The following is a 21,650-nucleotide window of genomic DNA, read 5'->3' as shown; positions in this document are numbered from 1 at the left end:
ATAGATGAGAAATGCCAGTTTCCTTCCTGCTACCTCATCGTATTGCGAATTTGCCAAGCAAGCTAAATTTAACCATTTTTTCCAGCAGTTGGAACTTACTGCCATCTTGTTCTGATTTACAGTATTTCACTTGATGAACTAACTTAGAAGACGCTTTATCCTACTATTTTCACACTAATCTTATCACCGATAGTTCATGAACACTTCTAGATATTTCTCAAATTCTAGACATATGTTAAACTTGTGATATCTGTTGATTAATCTGACTTCGCGCGGGAACGTCTCACCAAGCAAGATGGCTACTACTGAGAGAGAGAGAGAGAGAGAGAGAGAGAGAGAGAGAGAGAGAGAGAGAGAGAGAGAGTTACCACTATGACACATTATCTTGTGTGGCAAAAAAGAGAGAGAGAGAGAGAAAGAGGAGAGAGAGAGAGAGGGGGGGGGGGGGGAAAGGGGGGGGGGGGGGGGAAATTTCGTGAGCACTTGATGGCAGCAACAAAACAGCTCCTTCCCCCCTCCTGTCACTTAACTTGATACGTATATCTGACAGTTTTAGTACCTGGAGTTAGAGAAAGAAGACTGGGATTTCCTTCATTCTTCCATAATTTATTAAATTTATAAGCTAAAATCTTACTAATTCACTATGGTATTTCCTTTAATGAATTGATATTATTGCTGTATAAATTAATATTAATGTTTGAAAATAGTAAATCATTTATTTATCATTCAAAAAAACATACATCTTTGTAGGAGAGAGAGAGAGAGAGAGAGAGAGAGAGAGAGAGAGAGGAGAGAGAGAGAGAGAGAGAGAGAGAGAATTATTATTTTTATTATGTGATATCATTTAAGCTTATTAAACTTACTAATACAGTATTAATCAAAATTAATATTTGAAAATTAGTAAATCATTTTTGTATCATAAAAATGTATTTAGTCATGAAAATAAACATCAAAATACACTAATTAGTGATTATTTTCGTCGGAAAATTCCGCGAATGGGCGAGTCCGTCCGCGAATAATTTCTAGATAGGTTCCAAAGAAAAATCAGTGAATGTGTGAGTCCGCGAATCCGGAGAACGTGAATACGGGGGGGACCACTGTAATTCGCATACAGTAAATTATTAAAACACTTTTCAGTTGCAAATGTACACCAAGATATCCTTTTATTTACCTAAAACTTACACAGCGTAACTATTTAAAGCCCGGGATGCAGTGTTACCATGTGCGACCACCACAGGTGGATGGACAGATGGAAAAAAACAGAGTATAGGCGTAACATATTGAGAAGAGAAGTCATTGACCAAGTTTGTTGACTGCTGTTGTTTCTTTTAACAGGCAAGCTAAGAGGAGGAGTGCTGAGCAGTCCACTGCATCGAATTCTAGCATAGAGAGTGAAGCCAACTTTGAAGTAAGTAGTATTAGGGTTTTTGGAGTCATTAACAAGCTCCTTATTTTAGCTTTGGTTATTATGCCTTGTATATCACTTTATGCGGACAGAATGCTGTCATCCAAAGATGAGCTGATGTCATTCTCCTAATTGAATAACTTGGCTCCTTGTTGTGGGGATGGGGGTTTTAGTACCAACCGAGCCCCAAACATATTGTTCTGTAGGTGTTAATATGGGTATTGCCAGTGTCCTGTCAGCTCCTAGCTGTACCTTAGTTTTAGCCTTTCCCTTCTCTGTTCTTCCATGCTGTACAACCTCTCTCCAACTAATTATTTGTTAGTGCAACTAATGTAGTTTGCTCCTAGTTTCACCTTGAGGTCCTTGTACTTTGTTTGATATATTTTTTGGATATCTTTACCTTGGCTGAGTGGCTAAAATTGCCCCAGTGCTGGGTTTATGACCCAAAAATCATTACTAATTCATTCATTCCGTGAGGGAGTATGCTGATGTTCAGTATTTTATGAAATATTCTCAATCTTTTAGTTAGCTGGTGACTTAACCCCTTGAGTCATGGTGGCATGAAAAAATTATGCTTGTGTCATTGGAATTTAATTTATAATAGTTTTACTATTTTTATAATAACTTCCTCTGTAAGGTATAGTAATTTTCCTGTATTCTTTTCTTCAGTGGGAGTGTATGAACTCATATGGGAATGTCTTCACATTGCAGTACACTCCCTGAACACCTGAATTGGCCCTGGTCACTGACCAGCCCAAACTATGTCCCCACAGATTTACCCACTAAGTGGGTAATTTTAACTCAGCATTACCAACGCTGCAGGTAAAAATCTAGTCAAATGAGTTACCTGTGTTACTGTTGGCAATGTTGCTGCAAATATCGGCCACCAGCGGTCTGTATCCTCAATTGTTCTTTGTTCGTGTGGAGAGCAGGACGTATTCCTGCCCCCAGCAAACTTTTTGGTCTTTTAGCCCGACCTTCACGGTGTTTACTGTGGCCTTGATATGGGTTGATATCCTTGGCTTTCGTTTATGATGTCTCTTCCGATTTTCCCTGATTGATATTGTTTTGGAACTTCTCTGTTATCGTCGGGATGGAGATGGTTGAGCCTCATCAAGAAATCCTTACCTCAATCTCTGCTTCATCAACCTCACCTCCAACAGCTACTGGCTGAGATGTCGGCATGCATTGTTCCTGTGCTACGTGCAGCAAAGGATGAGTACCCTCAAATGACAGACATTTTTTTTGTTTTAGCTGTAGGCAAGTGCAACACAAAGTCAGACAGACGTCTGAAGAATGTAGGGATTGGTTCATTAGATCACTTAGAGGACTACCTTAGGAGTCAGAATCTCTAGTCTGTAAGAGCAAATAGAAGATAGTGGCAAAATCGCAAGAGTTAAGTAAAGAAGAGGTAGAGTAGGAACTGTTCAGATATTGGAACAGGTTGTTTGCTAATTTCATGACCAAGCTAATTGAAATACAGACGCTGGTAGTAGTTTAGGTGATGCTAATCGCTCTTTTTCACCTCCCCTGCCTGTTCCAGAACTAGCGGTGGTTATGGAGAACCACAAACCTGGGGGAAGGATCCACAGGGTCCCCCTGTGGCGCAGAACAGGCAGAGTCTAGCAGCAGATTCCCCCCTTTCCCCTCAAGGTGTAAGTTCTGATGTTTTTAGCTTTAGCTCAGGGATAGACAAATAAGGATAATGTCATAGGTACTAGTTAGGGAAGAAAGGTCGTAGGTTTAGTTAAGAACAAATAAATTTTAGTATTATATCGTGCTTCGAATTCTTGGCAACAGACGGTTTCTAAGCCTGTGGTTTGTTGTTCGGAAGTGGTTTGGATTTGTTGGTTGCTGAAATGTTGAATAGCGCTCCTTCACCTTCGAAGGTTCTTTTCTTTCAGTGGATAAATTTCATTCATCTTGTGATGGTAGTAATTCTGGTGATCAGGTTCTCAATTTGACTATACATATATGGTATGGTAATTATTAATATCAGTTATTTCTGTCAGTAATTATTAATATCAGCTGTTTCTGTCAGTAGTTATTAATATCAGCTGTTTCTGTCATTTCAATGCATATTGACTTATAATAGCAATTGAATATGAAGAGAAATTGAATAACATTAACAACAGGTAGCTTAGCGTACACAATGATAGATGATATGCGTTTACAGTAGCCTAACCTAAAGTATTCTCTATACACTACATTATCAGTATAGTAATTATTAATATTGGCTAATACTGTAGGTTCAATGCATTCTAACTTCAGATAATTGAGTACGTGTAAACTGAACACAAAACGAGAATCAGGTTGTATGATAATTCAGTACAAATGTAATTGAACAAGAATGAGAATCAGATTTGGTCCGACTTCAGCATTATAATGTTATTATATGTATCATCATTTTAGCGTAGTATTAATATTAACATAGCAGTCAGTTTAGCATTGGAATAGCGGTCATTTTTGCTTTGAAATCAGCTGATGGCGAATACAAGTTTAGGTTGCTGTATTGAACCCATTCTTTCCCTGATGGGCCAGCCATGGCTGACGCAACAGCTCTTCCCCTCTTATACCACGTTTGTCGTCTTGCAGGAAGACGGTCCTTTTAACTATGTTGACATTTAATTAGCTAAATTATGTTGTCTTGTATCATATAAATCAGGAATCATAAGGAATTTTTACTTTTCATTGCTTTCCAAGAATTTCCCTCAGGTGACATAATATTGGTAATATGATGTCTTCATCCGTATAGCAGACGAATTCCCGTTAGTCAGGCTTGGGGTAATTACATTAGGCTTTATGTCATTTACATTTACATATATTACCAGTTGTTATCAAATTACAATTACAACTGAAATTAACATTAACTAGAAATAAAGATTTACACTTATAATTACGTATCTTTTAAAATGTATACAGTGATCCCTCCTTTATTGCGGTTAATGGGGACCGGAAACCCACACGATGGGTGAAAATCCGCAAAGTAGGATTGGCCCCCCTAGGAATTTCCATATATGTGTATGTGGGCCAGAATGTTTAAAATATGTATGACTTATACTTTATATATATATATATATATATATATATATATATATTACTTAATTTTGTACATGCAACTTCCCCGGCAGATATATACTTAGCTTATGTCTCTGACGTCCGACAGAAATTCGAATTTCGCGGCACACGCTGCAGGTAGGTCAGGTGATCTACCCCCCTGCCGCTGGTGGCAGGAATAGAACCATTCCGTTCTAGAACCAGATTTTCTCTGTCGCGGTAGTGTCAACATATGTTGTTGCTACCTCCTGACTTGATTTTCGTTTTTCATCGCCATCGATCTTCTGGCTGTCTTTTGCAGGGAAGTACTGGGTCTTTGGTTTCGGCATACGCTTTTATGAACTTTTAATGGAATTTGGCTTCGAAAATTTAGAAGAATATATGACGTGTAACTACCGAAATTTTCGGTAGACACTCACATAGTTTGCAAGAAGGGGAAATATTAATATTTATTCATTAATACGTGTAATAAGTGTTGGAATTGATTGAGGAAATATACTGACTCCCTACTTTAGGGAGTCAGTAAAGCATGTAACTAGATACGTTTCTTTTAAAAGTTTTTTGGAAACTCGTACTAACGAGCAATTAGAGTATTAACAGTACTAGTAGTGTTGCATCCTCATCACCTTCTTACTTCGCAGAAACTTCAAATTCATAATTGCAATTTGAAGACAAGGATTGTGGCTCAAAATGCAAGCTATTAAAAGGTAAGAAGTGATTACTAGTGTTCCCCATTGCAGTGGAGGGTGCGTCTGATCGGCTCTGTCTCGCTCCCAGGTCTAGACCTCTTTCAAGCTCCCAAGCCCAGGGGAGAAGGAATGTCGAAAGCCGTAAGGAGGTTTCAGAGAATCCCCACCGGTCAGGCGTCCCCTCGGCAGGTTCTGTAGAGTGTCCCAGACTGCCAAGGATAGCCATTGAAAAGGCATCCTTAAAAAAGTGCGTCTCTTCATCTTACATACGAAAAGACGAAGAATGTATATGTTTTGATGATCTAGCGCGTTCTCTGAAAACTAAGAGAACACTGAGCAAGAGCCAGCCAGGAACTTAGGAAGCCGCGTTCCAGCAAGTTAGCGTGAGCCACGTTCCAACAGCCAGCAGCGAGCCGCGCTCCAGAAAACAGACTAGCGCGAGCCGCGTTCCTACAACCAAACGCGAGCCGCGTTCTAGAACATTTTTCTTAGCGCAAGGTGCCTTCAAAAGAAGAGATCTCGTTAGGAGACGAAGCGCCAGCCTGGCGCAAATTGCGCCAGAAAAACAGACGGCTAGAGCAAGGAGCCTTATAGTACAGTGGCAATCAGAACGATCCTTCCATTGAACGTTTCCGGGCAAGAGGCTCTTTCTAAAAGGGGTCTAGTAGGCGCTCGGAACTATCAGGGCGCACGGGACCTTCCACGCAAGCGGAACGTTCCAGGAGCGGAGTCTCCTTTCTAACGTGCTGGAACAGTTCCAGGCTCGCAGAACTATCCAGGTGCTAGGGGCAAGGCGGACCAGGCGCCAGAATATTCCAAATCTTCTTATGAGAGAGAGGTCAGTCGCGAGGCTCCTCTTTGAGTTTTTAACTTGAGCCAACTTTTTTTCCCTGGCAAAGGTGCAAGATGTCGCACAGGCGGCCGTCGCGTTTGTCAGAAGGATTCTGATACTAAGAGAAGCCATTTTTTTCATTATTCAGAAGACTCCTGTGTTTGGCAGTTCCTCTCAATGCGGACTCTCCTCTTCATTCATGCTCTTCCCTCGTTATGAAGAGGCAAGAGCTTTGGGAGTTTTTCTTATAAGAATCTCATCGACGTTTGGGTATGATGGCAGATAGGAAAATATCTACTTCCTTCCGTAAACCCTACAGATGAACCAGGAATTCTGTCTCTTCCGCGATTGATGAGGAAATCACGAAGATTTAAAGAGTTCCTGGATTAACTTCCTTCCTTAAGAAGATATATATACTCTTTCTATCGTTCTATTAACGAAAAGAACGAAAACAGTAAAAATTTTTCCTTTCTCTATCTGCCTCGCAGGGAAATAAGGTAGTAGAGTATCTGCTGTATGAGAATACGATACGGCAAATCACACATACCGTAGTTACTTCTTTGCAGAGCAATTCAATTACCAGTATCCTTCCAGGAATTTCCTAGGAAGGACTACGCTTAAAGGGATTGGTTAAGACAACACCTACTTAGCTTCTAGATTTATCGAAGTCTTGTTTCGCTTAAATATGCATTAATTAAGAACTTCCTGAAGTTCGATAATAATTTTATAAGATTCCTTTATTTAATGGAGTAGCTGGCAACTCTGGTAAGAGTAAGGCCAGACGGCTACGGAGACTGCTATCGCGCCTTAGAGACCAACGCAGTAACATGTAGGTGCGGTCATGAGTGGTTGGTTACATGTCTCTCTCCTGCGGGATGGAATAACTTAACCGTGTCTCCCCCTCCCCTACATCGCGGTTTAGCCTCGGATTGAGGGGATAGTTAAGCAAACATAAATAAATATTGTCTGCCTTTTGCTAAGAAGCTTTCAATAAGAAAGATATTACAACATTTCAATGCTGTTTACCGTAGTTAACATTATTAAAGGATTCTAACGCAGCGGAAACTCTATATTATATGATGCTCTCATGCTTACGAAAGCATGGCTTATTAGAGTACATGCTTAGTGAGAGATGAATGTAGTAGAAGAGAATTCAACTTTAAGACTACGGTATGGTCAAGTCTTATGCACATACCGAGGTTAACTACGGAATTCCTAGTATCCTTACAAAGGTTTTCCTAGATTAATGCTGTTTACCACAATGTGACAGTATTATAAAGGATTCTAATACGGCAGAGCACGAATATAATATAATTCTCTCATCCTTTCGAGAAAACGCACACAACCTTTTTAGAAAAAAAAAATCGATATTGCTCAAGAGAATATGGGTGAGTCGGGGATGGGAAAACATTCTCTTAGTGGCAGAAGTTGTTTCCCTGAATGGACTATACTACGTATATAAAAGTTTTTTCCTACAAAGACGGAATTAACACGTGAAGGATTTCGGGTACCATAAACGCACAGATGTTCTGGCACATAACCTTAAAAGAACTAGAAGAAGCGCCAGCCTGGCGCAAATTGCGCCAGAAGCGCCAGCCTGGCGCAATGCGCCAGAAGCACCATCCAAGATATTTTCTCGTTTTAGCGGATTTATTAACCTAAGAGTCCATTAGTGGTTGGTTTGGTGTTTGCTTCTCACCTCGGTGGTCGCGGGTTCGATTCTCGGCCATTCCATTGAGGAGTGAGAGATGTGGATTTCTGGTGATAGAAGTTCACTCTCGAACGTGGTTCGGAAGTCACGTAAAAACACCATACAAACAAACAAACAAACCAGTAGCCTCTCGGGAGGCTCGGTAAACGGCAAGATTCGTTCCTGATTTCGTTACCCATTTAATCGGAAAGGGGTTGCTTACAAGGAATGATGAAATGATTTATTTTAATCACTTAGGCCAATTTCCAACGACTCTCTCATATCGCAAAGAGCATCGAGAATCTCGCTTTTTTCGCCCCTGTTCGTGTTAACAAAAGAGAACCTATTTGGGAACAGACACGGAACGTAACGATCCTTAAGAGGTTCGATGCAAGATTTTGCATGTCCGTGAGAACCTTCTCGATCGAAGATAATAACTGTTAACGTATGTCTAACATTTATTGAAAAGGGTTTTGAGAACCTGCGGAAGTCTTCTTCATAGATCTCTTCGCAAGGTAGAAACGAACAGGCTTCCCTATAGACTGCTTCCTTTTCCTCGAACCAAGAGAGGTACAATATACGGACATCTTTAATTTAAAGAAAGGGGAATAAACTTTAGTCCCTTTTTTCCCCTAGTTATAAATTCTTAACAGATATTAAGATAAATGGGCGTCAAAGGAAGAGAGGATGAATGCCTCATTTTGGCCTTAGAGAGGTTGGATTCACAGAAGTCACGTTCTTCTCACAGCATGTTTCGTAAGGCTTTTCCAAGAGTAGCTGGATATTCTATCAGAATCTATTATAATTAGACCTGAAAAACCTCTCCACTCTGAGTCTGTCTGCGTGCAGACTGACCAGAAGTGGACATGAATGAGAGGAATTTTTTTCAAGGTAAATGACAATAGTCATGTCTAAGACATAGAATTGCTGCAGATCGTGGCTAGATGGAATGAGGAAACTGTCCTTTTCCGATACCTCTGTGAACCCCACATAGCGAGGTTCTTTCTTCACTTTCAGAGGGAAGAATCACCTTTGTATATATCTCCTATCAAAGAACCGCGTAAAAGGCTATACTCTGTCTCTACAAGGGGAATTAGAGATAACAGAAGATTAAGATCTTCGGGATCTTATACGATACCGCAATACGACAAGAGCAGGATATCATGTACTTCGAATGGGATCTTTTTGTGGCCACAGATTCCGTGTTCCGACAAAATGGAACTGCTCCTCATCAAACTTCTTGGAGAAAGTTTATGAAGGAATTCTTTGTTTCTCTTAGCCCTAAACGACCAAGAAGACAAGTGAATTTTTTGGTTGGATTGGAATCTCGCATCAGATTCAATGGAGACTCGGCAATGGGTTCTTGCCAGCATAGTATGTTTGGCAAAAGAACTAAAACCCTCTATTCCTGACGCAACGCTTTCAGATAGAAGTTTAGTTGCCCAGGCAGGGTACTTACTTTTTCATCTACAGAAGAAGAGATGGTTTAAATGTTTGCCTACAGAGTCTTCGGGGTGCGATGAGGGCTCGAAATGCTTCCCAGAAGGTATTCAGAAGGATACAATAAGAGCTAGAAATCAGGGTTCCGCCCAATTTCAGCTCGGAGTCTCCTTCGACTTCCAGACTCCTTCCCTTCCTTCGGGCAAGGATAGGAAGATTCTGCAACGAGGAACCTCATCAACATGTAAGAGAGATCTCGTTAGCAAAGGAAGTATTCACGAAGGATCTTCCTCGGAGGAAGACTCTTCTCTCCCGTATTGTTAGATATCCGGTCGTCTACTGGATGTAGCTGACTACAATCACCTCCCCTTGACAGGGGTCAAAAGCTCAAAGGGGAAGAATTTCTTCCACCCTTCTCCAGTCTCCTGATAGACTATGTGGTTGTTCAGGACTCTCGGACAATGAAGCGCCAGCCAAGCGCCAAATGCCAATAAAGGCGAAAAACGCCAGAGGCGGACAGTTTTCAAGGAACTCTGTCATGGTTGGATACTGAGAAGGAGCGGGCCTCCAACCTGGCGCAAATGCGTCAGAGGCGAACAAATCGGACAGATATAAGAGTGTCCGATGTGGACATCACCAGACAGCCTAGAGACTCTTCCAAGCTCGAAGCTCCAGCAAGTGTGGAGGAGCCAAGCCAGGCGCGAGGCGCCAGCCAGGCTCTAGGAGCCAGCCAGGCTCTAGAAGCCAGCCATGCGCCATCCAGGTGCCAGGCTCCTTCAAGGCTAGGCTCCAGTCAGGATTGAGGATCCATCCAGGCGCAAGGCTCCTTCCAGTAAAGAGAAACCTAAAGCTCTGTCATGTAAGATGGCTAGTTCCCCATTGATATGATACAGGTAAGGCTCTGCCATGTAAGTGGGCAGTCACCCCCTTGCACGATCCGAGAAGGCTCTGTCGTGTAAAGCGGGGCTAGCCCCCATTGAACATGATCCAGAAGGGTTTGTCAGTCATAGTCCCTACCTCGCTGAAACTCTTGAGGCATGCAGACTCATAGACAGTAATCATGAAGTCTTCTGCCAAGCTCCAGGCACAAGGCGCCAGCCAGAAGCAAGGCTCCAGCCAGGCGCGAGGCGCTAGCCAGGAGGGAGGAGCCAATCAGGCCGCAGCCAGGCGCGAGGCGCCATCCAAGTGCGAGGCTCCAGCCAGGCTCTAGCGCCATTCAGGCGCAAGGCTCCAGCCAGGCGCGAGGCGCTAGACACGCGCTAGGCGCCTGCCAGGCACGAAGCGCTAGCCAGGCTCCATGCTTCACCCAGAAGAGATCTATATCAAAGAATGCCCTGGCCTTCTTTGAGACAATGTATCTCCTAAGCACTTGACAAGTGCATTGATGATTCCTTCATACAGCTGAGAATTAAAAGCGCATGAAGTGCGAGCTTTTCCGAATTCTTGTTCTTTTCCTTTCCTTTACAATATGTCATAAGGACATATTAGCTGTCACATACGGGAGATCAACTCTGTGTTGACTTTCCCATATCCGAAGGATGTCAGATAACCTACGAGAGATCCTTCTCTCTTGGTTGATACGTGTCTGCGGATACATTGCTGGGATAGGGAGACGATACTGATCCTTAACTAGTGAGTTAAATTTTATTTAACGTCGTGTGTTTTTTCTTTGGGTTTTTTGTTTGAAAGGAGTTTGGGGATAACTCTTTTCAACTTAAGCACTAACCCTCGTGTTAGGATCAGGTGATCGGGATCGGTGTTGTGCTCCTTAATTATGCCACTAGGCATAGGCATATTGTCATGTAAGAGGCTCTGTCGAGTAAATGGATAATACCCCATCGACAGACCCACAAGAACTCTTAGCCATAGGTCACATCCTCGCTGAGGCTCTTGAGGCGAAGCAGATTCCTAGGCATTAGCCATGGAATCTTCCGCTGAACAAGTAGGAACCAAGGTTTTATTTATTTATTACCTACAACGTATGTTGTTACCTGTCTATTCAGTAAATAGTTGTCTCTTACCCACCACCAAGGGTGTCAATCAGCTAAGTATATATCTGCCGGGGAAGTTGCATGTACAAAATGATATTGTTAGAATACAATAAAGTTTTGTACATACTTACCCGGCAGATATATACGATGAATGGCCCACCCCAGCCTCCCCCTCAGGAGACAGGTGGAAGAGAAAATCTGGTTCTAGAACGGGAATGGTTCCTATTCCTGCCACCCAGCGGCAGGGGGGTAGATCACCTGACCTACCTGCAGCGTGTGCGCGAAATTTCGAATTTCTGTCGGACGTCAGAGACATAAGCTAAGTATATATCTGCCGGGTAAGTATGTACAAAACTTTATTGTATTCTAACAATATCATATTTATTTAATTATAAAACTTTAATACAGTGGACCCCCGTATTTACGTTCTCCGGATTTGCAGACTCTCACATTCGTGGATTTCTTTTGGGAACATCCCCCGCATTAATTGTGGAAAATTAGTCTATTCGCAGTATTTTTATATGAGAAATAAGCACAAATTCTTGTTTTTTTTATCAATTTCATAATAAAATGCATTATTGGTGATAAAGCTATTAAAAAACCTGGTATGAAAATTTGTAGTGATTTTTTCTGAGTTTTAACCCTTTAACGCCAAAGGGGTATAATAAAAATCGTCTCCCGTATGCCGGTGGGGTCTGGGAGTGAGTGCCGAAGCGGAATTTTTTTTTTTTTCAAAAAATCATAGCATGCTTAGTTTTCAAGATTAAGAGTTTATTTTTGGCTCCTATTTTTGTCATTGCATGAAGTTTAGTATGCAACCATCAGAAATGGAAAAAAAATATCATTATCATATATAAATACAGTAGTACCTCGAGATACGAAATTAATCCATTCCGAGGCGCCTTTCGTATCATGAGGTTTACGTATCTTGGACCACATTTTACATGTAAAATGGCTAATCCGTTCCAAGCCCTCCAAAAACACCCCAGTAAATTTCATAATAAAGGTAAATTGACCTATAAACAACGAAATACTACAACAATTTGGACCATTCAATACGTAACTTAATAATAAAAATGCAAAACCTGTAAATAAAGTGTATATTAGTGTACAGTAAGTTCCAGAAGTGAAGCGACAAATCTCAGAATTAATCGTAACTTTTATAGAAACTCGTGGGGTTGCCAGTTAGTATATTTATTCCAAATTATTGTCAATCCTATTTATCTGATAATACGTATCAGTGATTTAACTGTATAAGCGCACAAAGTATTTCCCCCAGTGAATGATCTATGTTAGTTCAGTAATTATTTATTATAGAAAAAAAAAAGAAAAAAAAAAAGAATTTCCTCAAAGAAACATCTGCGCTTCCAAAGTGTGATATTAAGTGTTCACCATAGAGTGGCAGCAGGAACCGTGTGCATAAGCATTGGCCTAGTATTTGTAAATTAACTTTCTATTTTATAGCATTATATCGAAAGTTATGATTTCTTTTGATAAAGCACAGAGAAGTTTAGCATATGATTAAATGAAGTATAAATAAGACACAAGTTGGTGTAAAAAAAAAAAAAAAAAAAAAAAAAAAAAAAAAGAAAGTCCAAGTTATGTGTGGGCGTTTAGCGTTGGTTACATGTTAGGGCCTATTTCAGAATCAAGGAATATATTTTTCAGCTTGTTAGTTAATAATTTCATGGAATTTCTTGATTGTCAAATTTTTGCAAGCAGAATTGCGTTCAGGGTCGCACCAAACAAGTATTTTCGTAGGTTTCCACCTTTTTTTTTTTTTTTTTTGTCATTGCATAAGGGTGAGACTTCTTGTCCATACGATCCGGAGTGTGAATATGTTTGGCAAGCATTATTTTAATTTGAGTATCCCCTGTTATGCTTTTTCTCTCTCTCTCTCAGGACGCTTTTATCTATCAGGAATAACCAGAGGTCTGTTTTTAAGAATTGAGTACTAGGCCTATTGGTCATGCTCGGGTGCTTCTTTATATATATATATATATATATATATATACAGGCAGTCCCCTGGGTTACGACGGGGGTTCCGTTCTTGAGACGCGTCGTAAGCCGAAAATCGTCGTAAGCCGGAACGACGCTTGGAAATATGTCTTAAACAAATAAAAAGTTATAAAAACCTTACTTGTAATCCTTTGGTTACACTACATGTTGTTCCTGTAGTTTTATGTACAACCTGGAGTTATTTTCATAAAAGAATGCTGGTTCTTGAAGGTAAAAACTATGTAATCCTCTGGTGACACTACATTCTTGAAGTTTTATGTACACCTGGAGTGATTTTGCAAAATCTTGAGGGCTACAAGAACAGCTGATTACGTATTTTACGTATCATATAGACTAATTAAAGTAAATGTATCTTTAAATAGGCTTATATATTAGTATGCACAAAACATTTCCTGCCATGAGTCAGAGGCCGTTTAATGAAACGAACACTTCTCTGTCCTATCTGTTCAGAAAATAAACGTTACGTCAATCCCCGAGACCATTGTTGCCAAAGCGTCTCTCTCTCTCTCTCTCTCTCTCTGCTCTCTCTCTCTCCTCTCTCTCTCTCTCTCTCTCCCTCTCTCTCTCCCTCTCGCTCGCTGATCAAATTACAATGGAAACTTGACATACGATTGCCCTAATATACGAATGTTTTGAGATATAACAGAAAATTTGCGAAAATACAAGCTTTGATATACAACGAAATATTTGAGATACGATTTGCGATGAGTGTTAGTGTATAGGCGAGCCGATAAATGGCGTTCAGTCTGTTTGTTTGTTGGTGCTGCATGTTAACACGTCGTTGTTTAGTTTCATTGTATTTGCGCCTATTTTTCGTGTTATTTTTGTCTATTTTATTATTAACCATGGGTCTCAAAGCTAAAGACAAAGCAGGTGATAAAGAAAAAACCCAAGAAAATGATTTCGATGGAAGCAAAACATGAATTATAGCAAAGCATGAACGTGGCGTTCGTATTGTCGATTTGGCAAAAACGAGTATGGTCGAAATCCTTCTACAATATCCACGATCATCAAGCAGAAGGAAGCTATAAAAACCCCCGAGACCATTGTTGCCAAAGCGTCTCTCTCTATCTCTCTCTCTCTCTCTCTCTCTCTCTCTCTCTCTCTCTCGTCTCTCTCTGATCAAATTACGTACTGGATAATGTCTCTCTTTGGATACTTCGATTTTGCCAAATATTGAGGGCTACAAGAACAGTTGATTACTATTTACGTATCATATAGACTAAATTAAAGTAAAACGTATCTTTAAATAGGCTTATATTATTAGTATCAACAAAACATTTACTGGCATGAGTCAGAGGCCGTTTAACGAAACGAACACTTCTCTGTCCCTTAACTCGGAGCGTCGGAAGACGCCTCTCTCTCTCTCTCTCTCTCTCTCTCTCTCTCTCTCTCTCTCTCTCTCTCTCTCTCTCTCTCTCTCTCTCTCTCTGATCAAATTACTGGATAATGTCTCTCTTTGGATACTTGGAATTTGCGTTGTAATCTAACCAGAAACTTCGTTTTGTTATTATTACTGGAAACAAGCAATGATTTTTTCATTATTTGCGCTTTTGGACTGTTATATGTAAACTAGTATGTATTCATTCGCTCGGAAACTATAGTTCCGCATATGAGGCGTCACTAAAAAACATAGAAAAATACACTAAAAGTGTCGAAAATCATCATAATCTCAAAATTTTTTTGTTGTAATCTAACCAGAAACTTATTTTTATTAATATACTGTGCTAAACTATAAAGGATTTTTAATCATAGTATGCGTTTTTTAAAAAGCGTCGTTAACTCGGAGCGTCGGAAGACGCCTCTCTCTCTCTCTCTCTCTCTCTCTCTCTCTCTCTCTCTCTCTCTCTCTCTCCTCTCTCTCTCTCTGATCAAATTACTGGATAATGTCTCTCTTTGGATACTTGGAATTTGCGTTGTAATCTAACCAGAAACTTCGTTTTGTTATTATTACTGGAAACAAGCAATGATTTTTTTTATTATTTGCGCTTTTGGACTGTTATATGTAAACTAGTATGTATTGCATCGCTCGGAAAACTAGTTCCGCATATGAGGCGTCACTAAAAAACAATAAAAATACAACATAAAAAGTGTCGAAAATCATCATAATCTCAAAATTTTTGTTGTAATCTAACCAGAAACTTATTTTTGATTAATATACTGTGCTAAACTATAAAGGATTTTTATCATAGTATGTGTTTTTAAAAGCGTCGTTAACTCGGAGCGTCGGAAGCGTCAGCGTCGTAACCTCGGAAACAAAGCGTCGTAACCCAGGACGGGATTTTTCCATTGAATAATTTAAGAAAGAGCGTCGTAACCTCGGACGTCGTAAGCCGAACCGTCGTAACCCGGGGACCGCCTGTATATATATATATATATATATATATATATATATATATAGATATATATATATATATATATATATATATATATAATATATATTTGATATCCCCAAAAAACCTCATAAATTTCTGTTATGCAATAATACTTGACTGGATCGAACTGATTACTGGTTAACAGTGGAAATATGAATTTGGGTGATATCACTCCCTTATGAAACGCCCACTTACGCAAATTCAGTCTTAAATTTCACGGTTGGGATATGATTCGAAGATTTGAGGTAATGGTTTGAAGTGAAAAGGTGGGAAGTTAGCATTGTGGGTAGAGGTAGGGAGTAGAGGGGGGAAGGGGTGGTTGGGGTCTGTCGTCTCCCTACTTAACCAGATGGTGATTTTTGTTTACGGTTGTTCTGGTTGCTTGCGACCGACTTTCTTCTTATTTTTTATATAGCGAGTCTGTTTCCCAGGGTGCAAGGACAGGTCCTGGTGTCAGTCCTGAAGGTTCTATCTTTGCCTAAATAACAGACAGTGGCCCTGCATTGTAAGCCCTGCAATGCCCGGAACTAGGCCTAGTCACCTGAAGGTAGCAGCAGAGGTTAGAGCCTTTCTCGAAGATGGTGTTTTATGCTCGGGTTCCGAGAAGAAGCTAGAACTCAGAACTACCAAACCACCCCTAACTTCTCCATTGAATCTAGGTGCATTCATGGTTGATTATGTTTAATGTCGCGGAGATATTCCCTTCACATTCTATTGATACTTGCATGGTTTTATGCATCTTCGCTAAAATAATTGATAATACACTATAATATTGAATATTTATTTCCACATTGCTCGAAATATACATTGGTAAAGTTGGTGATCCTGTGTTGAACGAGAATTTCAAATTGTTTCGTTTCTATAGCTTGAAGTAATTGCTATACTTTAAAATAATTACTATTACCGTAACTTTTTCTTATGATTTTTATAAATATCATAGATTTGATATTTGTGCTGCATATGTTAGCTTTATTTTGCTTGATAAGAGCTGTCACTGTAGAAAAAATATATATTTTTCAGCTACGAGTTGTAGTTGCCAGTTAGTGAATTTCAAACTTACTGTACAAAAATATTATTACTGTAACGTAAAATGTGGAAGCTTACCTTTCGAGTGAGGCTATCTCCAAAAGTGGCGGCAGAGGAGGAGGAGGACAAACGGCAGATACGTACACTTAACTTTACGAAACACATAAAAAAATGTCAGAAAAACAAACTAAACTTTACAAAACACATTAACAAAACTGTAACACTTAACTTTACAAAAAACTTAAAATAAAATTTATTTTGTCTTTTTTTATTTTTACATTTCTTTTTACTTTTTTATAGTTTACGCAATTTCAATTTCTTCACCACCGAATGGATGCCAGTCCGTTTACGGAATTTTTCTAACCACCCATGAGAAGCCTTGAACTCTGGGGTTGCCGTCGATGTCCCCTCTCCGCCGTCGTCTTCGGCTTGGGCAATCAAATCGCCGAAAATAGCGCTGGCCTTCTGGCAGATTGCTGTCTCGGTTATCGTATCGCAGTCAGTTTCTTTGTCCTCGATCCATACAAGAAGCAGCCTTTCCATTTCTTTATGCACATGGCTCCTCTTGTTGGACAGAATAGTCACGCCCTTGGAAGGTGTAGCTGCTTTGATGGCTTCCTTCTGCTTAAGGATGGTGCCTATCGTCGACGGATTTCGGCCATATTCCTTAGCGATCACACTCAACCACAAGCTAGCTTCATACTTTTTTATTATCTCCATTTTTGTCTCCATAGAAAGCATTCTCTTCTTTCTGTGAACCTCAGCAACTTTCTTGGGACCCATGACTAATATGTACTGTACGTAATTAAGTTACGTATGTAGTACGTATACTAATTAGGTTCTCACAACACGATAAAGTGACACAACGAAATCACTAACGAATTTACAATACTAAACGAAATCGTTGGACCGCATGCGTACGATAAAGCTTCGGGTGCGAAGTGGCCGAGCGAAGGCACGCCACTGCGTAAGATGCATGATGGGAGGGATGCTGTCCAATAGGAGAGAAGGATCTCATGGCTTGGCTAGCATCAGGAACCAATGGGAGAGCAGGAGGATGGTGGCGAGTCTACTAGAACTAAGATGGCGCCGCGTGGCGCGAGTTTCAAAATTGTTATCGGGCGAATCTCGGACTTTCAGAAAACTTTCGTATCTTGAAAACTTTTCGTATGTAGAGCAGTAAAATTTTTTGTGTCAGCTTTCGTATCTCTATTTTTTCGTAAGTTGAGCCTTTCGTATCTCAAGGTACCACTGTAATGGGATATATGATAGCTTGAAAAAAATTTCATATATAATTGTATTCAAATTGCGCTGTGAGCAAGACGGTTAAAGCTAACGGGTTAATTTTTTTCCGTAGTATTGTACACTAAATTGCGATCATTTTGGTATATAACACATTGTAAAACGATCAAGGCAACACAGAGAAAATATTATCACAAACTGATGCATGAATTCGTAACGTGCGGACGTAAAAAAAAGCCGTTTCAAAAATTCACCATAAATCGAAATATTGTTCTAGAGACTTCCCGTTTGTTGCAAAATGAAGGTAATTGATTGAATATTACTTGAATGTAAGTGTTGTAGCTTACAATTGCAGTTTTTGACCATTTCGGTCGAGTTAAAGTTGACAGTACAAATTTTTTCTATTTATCGTTATATATATGAAAATATTTCAAAACTGATAAAAGCTACAACCATTGGTTGGGTTTTGTTGGATTCTACACATGAAATTGCACACATTTTCATATATAAAACTTTATGTAACGGCTACTTTAAATGGTGCAAACATTACAACAATCGAACGAAAAAATTTCTGATTTTTTCTGAAGAGTTACCGTGCGGACGTAAGGAAAAGTTTATTTCATGAATTCACCATAAATCAAAATATTGTGTTAGAGACTTCCAGTTTGTTGAAAAATAAAGGTAAATGATTGAATATTACTAGAATGTAATAGTTTTAGCTTACAATTGCGTTTTTCGACCATTTGCTCGAGTCAAAAGTTGACCGAAAGGTTGAAATTTTGGCACTTATCGTTATTTATATGAAAATATTTCAAAACTGATAAAAGCTACAACCATGGGTTGTTTATTGTTGTATTTTACATGAAATTGCACACTTTTTCATATAAAATTTTATGTAATGGCTAATTTAAAATGGTGCAAACATTACGACAATTGGACGAAAAATTTCTGATTTTTTGGAAGAGTTACCGTGCGGACGTAAGGAAAATGTTTTTTTTTTTCATAAATTCACCATAAATTGAAATATTGTGCTAGAGACTTCCAATTTTTTTTTGCAAAATAAAGGTAAATGATTGAATATTACTAGAATATAAGACTATTAGCTTACAATTGTGTTTTTTGACCATTTTGGTAGAGTCAAAGTTGACCGAAGGTTGAAATTTTTGCACTTATTGTTATTTATATGAAAATATTTCAAAACTGATAAAAGCTACAACCATGAGTTGTTTGTTGTTGTATTCTACATGAAATTGCACACATTTTCATATACTGTATATATTTGTGAACATCCTCTGTAATAAGTGATGGGTCCTAAGAAAGCGAGTGGTCTGTCTCGAAGGTAAGAACTCATAATAAAACCACATTTCATTTCACAGTAATCATTTATTATATCATTTTTTTTGTTTGTACAGTACATATGTCTATACAGTATAGCAATTAAAAACATTTTTTCATTGTTATTATCATTGATTTGGTTGTTTTTAGAGGGGTGAAACTCATTAAATTTTTGTTAGTTATTTTATGTGGGAAAAATCTGCAAGAGGAGGATTTCACTGCTTCTTATGCTATAGAAGACGACTCTAACCATGCAGAGTCTGTGGGGCTCTACCTCATCCTATGGAGCGGTCCTGTAGTAGTTACTGTAGGCTTGCACAACTCTGATTCAAGGGTATTCTTTCCCAGATTCCCCCATTTCCAGAACCGTATACAGTCGACTCCCACTATTCATGGGCTCATGAAGTGCGGACTCTGCCTATTCGTGGATTTTTCCATGGACCATATATACCCATTATTCATGGAAGATCGGCCCATTCACAGTACGTATTTTTCTTTGAGAAATATTCACATATGACTGTATTTTCATGCCATTTTTGTGACTCTACTCATGTTTTGTGAAAAAAACCATTAAAATACTCTGGTACAGGCAGTCCCCAGTTATCAGTGGACTCTTTAATGGCGCTCCAGAACTCTGCGATTTTCAACGTCCTAATGCTCTGAGTTGAAGTTATCTGCGTTGAAACATACCTAACAGAGACACCATTAACTGGTTATTGGCATCATAGGCCCTATAAATCACCAAGTTTCAAGAGTGGACCCCCGTATTTGTGTTCTCCGGATTCGCGGACTCACACATTCGCGAATTTCTCTCAGGAACGTTTCCCCACATTATTTGTGGAAAATTTGCACATTCGCAGTATTTTTCTATGAGAAATATCCACAAATTCCAGGTTTTTTTTTGACAAATTTCATCATAAAATGCACTTTTTGTGATAAAACTAGAAAAAAACCAAGTATGAACATTTTTAGTGTTTTTTTCTTGAGTTTTAACTAATGAAATAAAAGGTTTTAAGCATTTTTATTGGGGTTCCAAACATTAGCGGGTTTTAACTATTCACGGGGGGTCTGGTACACATCCCCCGCGAATACGGGGGGACCACTGTAATGGCGATTTTCTCTTAACATCAAGCCCTTCGGAACAGAATTCCCACCGATAACTGGGGACTGCTTGTATAAGCATTTTTCAAGTGTCATTGAACTATCATAAAATTGTGTTGTTAAGGCCAGAAAGATTAGCAGTTTTTTTTTTTTACTGCATCTCATCTCCTGTTACTCTTGTGAGTAGTATTAAGAATTATATTTATCAGTTTAAATAGATATATTTTAAGATGTTCATGCATATATAGTGTTCTCTCAAGTATCCGGATCTCTATTATCTGGAATTGGACATTATTCAACACAACTGGACCAGGGACCAAAGATACAGTCTGACCTCTTTAAACCAACATTAATGGACTACAGAAAATCCCAGATGACAGAAATCACCCCTAAAAAAACCTGCATGTAAACAGTCTTGCCAGCTCACTCCACATATATATTGCTATGTTATCAAAAGTATAACGAAGTTGATGAATAATCAGTGTTATTACTTAGGTTTAGTTCTTTATGAAAATTCTGGCCTGCTCCATATGCATCTTCCTGGAGATGCTTACACTCTTGCCATGTTGGAGATTAAAACACCTTATAAGCGCTCTGTCAAATTCTGATCTGGCACCTTTCAGTGTTTTCCAGCACTTCAAAATTTTTCTGGCTTTCATTTTTAGCAAAAAATAGTAAAAAGCTACTGCTTTTGTATCTTTAAACACACACACACACACACACATATGAGAGAGGAAACTGCTATTGTTAAGTTATTACACTGACAGTTATCTGTTTGCAAAAGTCAAAGAATTCAGTTGTATTTGAGAATAATGATAACTTTATTAAGACTTGTTTTACATACTGTATGCAATTATGTATTGTATATTTCATGCATTATTGTCATATTATATAATTTATGAGTATACAGGCAGTCCCCAGGTTACATGGGACTCGACTTGTATTGTTCCGATCGTACTTCACTTTTCAAATTTATTCATAAAAAAATCGGTTCTGGGTTATGACGCTGTAAATGGCAAAAGACTGGAACAGTTTCTGAGAGGCATAGCTGTAGGCGCTATAATGAGATAAGGAGACTGGTTTAGGCAGCTGTAGCCAACAGAAGGGTTCATTTTAAGGAGGTGAGAAAACTGGTTTATTTTCAGTGCAATGCTTTAAAACCAGTTGCTCTCTCTCTCTCTCTCTCTCTCTCTCTCTCTCTCTCTCTCTCTCTCTCTCTCTCTCTCTCTCTCTCTCTCTCTCTCTCTCTCTCTGAGATCAGAGAGAGAGGTTTTTCAATGAATATATAACATGTATGTGTATTTGTTTTATATAGTTTTATAGATAAATGTGATGTTACTTTGTCATTAATTTTTCATATTTTAATGCTATTTTTATAATATTTTGCATTTCAATAACTAGGAGAATATAGCAAAATATAGTAATTTGGGTAAGGTTTTATCATAATT

General features: G+C 39.1%; 1 protein-coding gene across 1 annotated transcript in view; it reads left to right on the top strand.

Annotated features, from left to right (window-relative positions):
* Positions 1-21,650, top strand: part of LOC135215961 (uncharacterized) — a gene marked incomplete at its 3' end in the record, with an annotated part of 298,909 nt that overhangs the window by 221,085 nt on the left and 56,174 nt on the right. Inside the window, exon 6 of the mRNA XM_064250917.1 lies at positions 1,336-1,408. Coding sequence (XP_064106987.1) covers positions 1,336-1,408 — 73 coding nt within the window. The remainder of the gene's footprint in view (positions 1-1,335; positions 1,409-21,650) is intronic.

Source organism: Macrobrachium nipponense, chromosome 5 (assembly GCF_015104395.2).
Source record: "Macrobrachium nipponense isolate FS-2020 chromosome 5, ASM1510439v2, whole genome shotgun sequence".
NCBI lineage: Eukaryota > Metazoa > Arthropoda > Malacostraca > Decapoda > Palaemonidae > Macrobrachium > Macrobrachium nipponense.
This window is presented reverse-complemented; position numbering and strand designations above follow the sequence as displayed.